The sequence below is a fragment of the Cebus imitator genome, unplaced genomic scaffold (genome assembly GCF_001604975.1).
Source record: "Cebus imitator isolate Cc_AM_T3 unplaced genomic scaffold, Cebus_imitator-1.0 Scaffold78, whole genome shotgun sequence".
Lineage (NCBI taxonomy): Eukaryota > Metazoa > Chordata > Mammalia > Primates > Cebidae > Cebus > Cebus imitator.
In genome coordinates, this window is record NW_016107393.1 from 6,393,214 (window position 1) to 6,398,308 (window position 5,095).

At 39.8% G+C, this 5,095-nt stretch overlaps 1 protein-coding gene across 2 annotated transcripts in view; it reads left to right on the top strand.

The window, feature by feature from the left end:
- Positions 1–637: 637 nt before the first annotated feature.
- The window catches only part of DUSP19 (dual specificity phosphatase 19), a 19,181-nt gene continuing 14,723 nt past the window's right edge, over positions 638–5,095 (top strand). For both annotated transcript variants that reach the window (XM_017532778.2, XM_017532779.2), the window contains exons 1-3: positions 638–1,226; positions 3,435–3,459; positions 4,301–4,319. In XM_017532778.2, the coding sequence (XP_017388267.1) occupies positions 1,001–1,226; positions 3,435–3,459; positions 4,301–4,319 (270 nt within the window). In that variant the 5' untranslated portion in view covers positions 638–1,000. The remainder of the gene's footprint in view (positions 1,227–3,434; positions 3,460–4,300; positions 4,320–5,095) is intronic.

Consider the following 5,095-nt stretch of genomic DNA (forward strand, 5'->3'; position numbering starts at 1 on the left):
GAAATTGGATTTATTTGAACAGGGGTTTGAAAAATTTATCTTTAAGGAATCTTGTGGTTCCTTTTGCAAAATTTTTGTTTGGTAATCAGAATCACTGTTCTACAATTTATCTGTTTTATACATTTGGACGCTTACACAATTGATTTTCTTAATTCTTCTACGGATGGACTTGCTGCAATTCTTCTTTAGAGTGTATATTTACTGTACAAAATGAAAATGTAGGCGGAAAGTCAGAAAATACATAAATTTTAAGCTCTTGTCAATCTACACATATGAGCATAAATTTTAAAAAGAAATCTTTTTTCCCGGACATTTAAAATGTTGCCTCACTAATATGCAAAACAACTTTATCTAGTAAACGTTCCTCTTGCAGTAACAGCAAAAGATGTGAAGGACACGGGAAGCGAGAAATAACTTTTAACGTCTGCTACAGCCCTCCTGGACTAGCCTAAAAGCAGACGGTCAGGAAAGGCTTTGGAACAGGATGATTTGAAAGGTGACTCCGCCGGCCTTACTCACGCGGGAGCGATACGCAGGTCAGACCAGATCCTCTATGGCCACTGCTGTAAGTGAGACCAACAGAATAAATCAAAAATCACTGCCTTTAAAGAACCAGGAGATATCCCTCTTCCCAGCGAAGTCTTATATTTTACCATTCCGCGTATATAATAAAGCTAAATTTAAACAGCAACAATAAGATCTCCCCGCACTGGATCCCTTGAACAGTTCAGGAAAACGCAAGTTTCTCCTCGACAGGAAGAAGAAACAGCATCCAATCGGCACTTGTGTCTCAATGACCAATCAAATTTCGCCTTACATTGCGTCTCTGGGAAAAACGTAGCTGGACAACTCCGTCTCCTGGCCTGTGGCTGCTGCTGTTACCTGGGTGGGCGAGCACCTCTGGGGCTCTTTGTTACCTGGGCGCTAAGGGACGAGCAGTTCAGCCCTTATCTGTGCTTGCTGGATTTGTTTGTATTTGTTCCCAGCCAGTGCTCATGTAATGCACTCCCTTAACCAGGAAATTAAAGCATTCTCCCGGAATAATCTCAGGAAGCAATGCACCAGGGTGACAACGCTAACTGGAAAGAAAATTATAGAAACATGGAAAGATGCCAGAATTCATGTTGTGGAAGAAGTAGAGCCGAGCAGTGGGGGTGGTTGTGGTTATGTGCAGGACCTTAGCTCGGACCTGCAAGTTGGCGTTATTAAGCCATGGTTGCTCCTAGGTGAGTATATCGACTTGCCACTAAATCGCTGAGTCCTTTTAGCCAGATTACGTTCTCATTTTCCCCCCTTTATGCGTAGTAGTCTGTATTATCAGCTATCCTGCCGAAAAGCTGAGCTGTTTCCTTATTTTGGATACGGAACTTCCATTAGCCGGCTAGAGCCGTTTCTGCCGCACGGTGTACCCATATGGAGCATAGATGCTATCCTAGTAGCACTTGGCACCGCCTGTTTGAATTTTAGAAAAGCTTTCTTCCAGTTTCTCTAACTTCTCTGGAGAATAACACATTGATGTTGTGTTTCTTTGGATTATAAAAGATACAGTTAAAAAAAAAAAGAAATGAAAAAGAATGTTTTTATCAGAGAGAACTACAAGTGACAAGGGGTTAAAGTTATAGAAAAGTTAATACTTGAAATAATCCTGTGCTTGCTGGCCTGCGCAGCTCTTACAAACTGTGCGGAATACATGCCTCCTGTGGCCACAACTATTCATGGTGTCTGTTTTTGGAGTGTTTAGGAGAAGGGGAGCTTTTATTTTATAGCTATGAGCCTGAAGGTTTTATGATTTTTTTTTGTATTATGGAAATACGGAGTCCCTATACAAGCATAGTTCACAAATAGCAAATGAAGCAATGTTATAAAAGTACAAACTTAATAATTTGGCAAGAATATGGTATGGTGTTCTTAAAAAATAGTCAAGAATGTTTTCAAGTACGTCTGAATTATTTTCATTTATGCATAGCGAAATTAAGACTTGGAAAGACTAAATGACTTGTCACTACGCAGCTAAGGCATTCTTGAGTAGACAAAAGACTGAGAAAGAGCCCAAGTACTGTTCACCTAGTGTCTCACTCCTTTGAGGAATCCTGGGAAGTAGGGATTATCAGCTTTGTTTTAGAAATAGAAACCGGAATTTAAGATTGGTGAAGTAATTTACACAATGTAACACACCTAGTAAATAACAAAGGTAGGTAGCATCAAACCTGAGTCTGATGGACTCCTGCTGTGCATTGTTATACTAACTAGACTGCTTCAACAGATCAAGTTTTCAGCCCTGGTCTGCCTCTAATTTACTAGATTAGCTGGCACAAGTCATTTATTCTTTCTGGTCCTCCAAAAGGCATTTGTAAAGATGAAGTAACAATATCTGCTTTTGTCATTGGACCCTGCTGAGGTTGTTGTAAAAGGTTTTTGATGCAAATCAATTGCAGCATACATGAGTTATATGAATTGCTACATAGGCTATCTTTAAATTCACCAAATAAATATCTCTAATTAGTTTCTGCAGCCCTGTGAAAAATTATATCATATTCTTGTCACATTTACAGTGAAAAATCAAGTTATTTAGGTAATCTGAAACGTTCACCTAGGCCTTGCTTACCATATCTAGGAAAGAAAATATGTCCCGACATATTTTTCAGTTACTTGGCTTCTGCTGTAGTAATCATGGCTTATAATAATTACGGTAGAATTTTAATTTATCATTAACCAATTTAGGGTCTTCATGAGCTTTGCTTATTATTATTTTTTGGTAGACTTATCCAAAGTGAGCTGATGAAGTTAGTGTTCTCAGATTGGGGTTGGAAACTTCCCCAGGATAGTGGGAGAGTCCTGGGAGGAACTTCTGAAATTAGCCTTAATAAGGTCTTCTCCGAACAACCTCCTCTCTTCTGAAAGTGCACCTTTTTCTGCCTCATTACATGTGTCTTATTCCTGAAGGACCCATGGGTGGTTACATCTCAACTTCTTCTGCATGAATGATGAAAGAGTTGTTTCTGACCAGACTTAGTTTATGTTTGGGAGACTGGGGTGGTCTGCAGGTTGGTTCTAAGAGCTTCCTTCACCTCCTCAAAGTGACGCAGCTTCCTTATCTCTCATCCATGACTGATGGCTCTGGGAAAAAAAAAAAAAAAAAAAAACACAGCTTTTGGCTCCAAAAAAAAAAAAAAAAGTGACACAACTTCTTCCTATCATCACATGCCAAACAACTTTTGGTTTTGGTGGTGAATAAAGAAAATGAAGAGTTGTAACAATGTAATCTTTTTTAGTTTATGAACTCTAAAAAGTGATTGAATTTAAAAAATATTACATAAGCCCTCAAATCATTTAAAGGATGGATAAAAATTTTTAGACAGCATTTTTCTCCAAGGCGTTGCAAATTACACACACACACACACACGTGTAATTATTATTTAATTATTTTGAGATAGGTTCTCAAAATAAATGCAGGCTGGAGTGCAGTGGCATGATCTTGGCTTACTGCAACCTCTGCCTTCTGGGCTCCAGTGATCCTCCCATCTCAGCCTCTGAATAGCTGGGACTACAGGTGCACACCACCATGCCTGGCTAATTTTTAGTACTCTTTGTAGAGATGGTGTTTCACCATGTTGTTGAAGCCGGTCTTGAACTCCTGGGCTCAGGCAATCCACCTGCCTTGGCCTCTCAAAGTGCTGGGATTACAGGCATGAGTCGCCACACCTGGCTAAACCACCAAGTTTCAATTCTTTGAACCTAATTTTTTCCCCTGGAATTGGTAGGGCTTTCTACATTAGAAAATAGAATTTTTTTTTTTTTTGAGACAGAGTTTTGCTGTTGTTGCCCAGGCTGGAGTGCAATGGCACGATCTCGGCTCACTGCAACCTCCGCCTCCTGGGTTCAAGCAATTCTCCGACCTCAGCCTCCTGAGTAGCTGGGACTACAGGCATGCACCATCATGCCCAGCTAATTGTTGTATTTTTAGTAGAGACGAGGTTTCACCTTGTTGACCAGGCTGGTCTCGATCTCTTGACCTCATGATCCACCCGCCTCGGCCTCCCAAAGTGCTGGGATTACAGGCTTGAGCCACCACGCCCGGCCTAGAAAATAGAATTTTAAAACAATTATGAAGTGTTTCAAATTTATAGAAAATTACAGAAAATAATAGACAATTATGTATATACCACCCAGCTTTAACAAATGTTAATATTTTGATAGGCTTTTAAGTAGAATAAAGCTGAATGTGCACTCAGTAAGGAACCTGTAAACTTGGTATTATCAAGAAGATATTGGCCAAACCGCATACTTGTTGGCCTTACAGCTACCTAAAATCACATAAAGTTGGCTGAATTCCCAGATAAGTAAGTTAAAAAAAAGTTTATGAAATACAACCTAATTCAGGAAAGTAAAATGCTTGAAATCTTAAAAGTTGTGAAATTCACTTTATTTTAACTAGTTATTCTCCATATGAACTTGCTTATTAGCTGGAACCAGTTTCCAAGTGTGGGAGATCTGGGAAGCCGGCTGTGACAGAAAGAGATTGTAGAAGGGCACAGCCCTAGTGGTACATGGAGTGTGGGTGGGATCCTGCAGACCAACAGCATTTGCTCTAAGCTACTGGGTGTTCCCAAACCAGCTGTCATGAAGTCATCTTGTGGGTGTGTGGTTTTTGTAATATCCTTTTTTAAGTTACAAAAGAAAGAGACGTTTATTGTAAAAAGTCAGAATGAGCATAAAAAAAGAAAAAAAAATCACCTGCAACCCCATTATTAACATTTTGTTCTATATATACTTTCTGTCCATTTTTTAAGGATATACATATTTTTTGTTCTTATAAAAATGGACGATGGTATTTTGTAACCTGCTTTTATCAACAGATATGTTGAGAACATCCTTCTTCCTTCTTTTCTTTAATTTTCTTTCTGAGATAGAGTCTCACTCTGGTACCTGGTCTGGAGTGCAGTGGCATGATCTCAGGTCATTGCAACCTCCACCTCCCAGGTTCAAGCAGTTCTCATGCCTCAGCCTCCCGTGTAGCTAGGATTACAGGCGTGCAGTACCATGCCTGGCTAATTTTTTCATTTCTGTATCTCCCCTCTCCTCCCCCCTCCCCCCT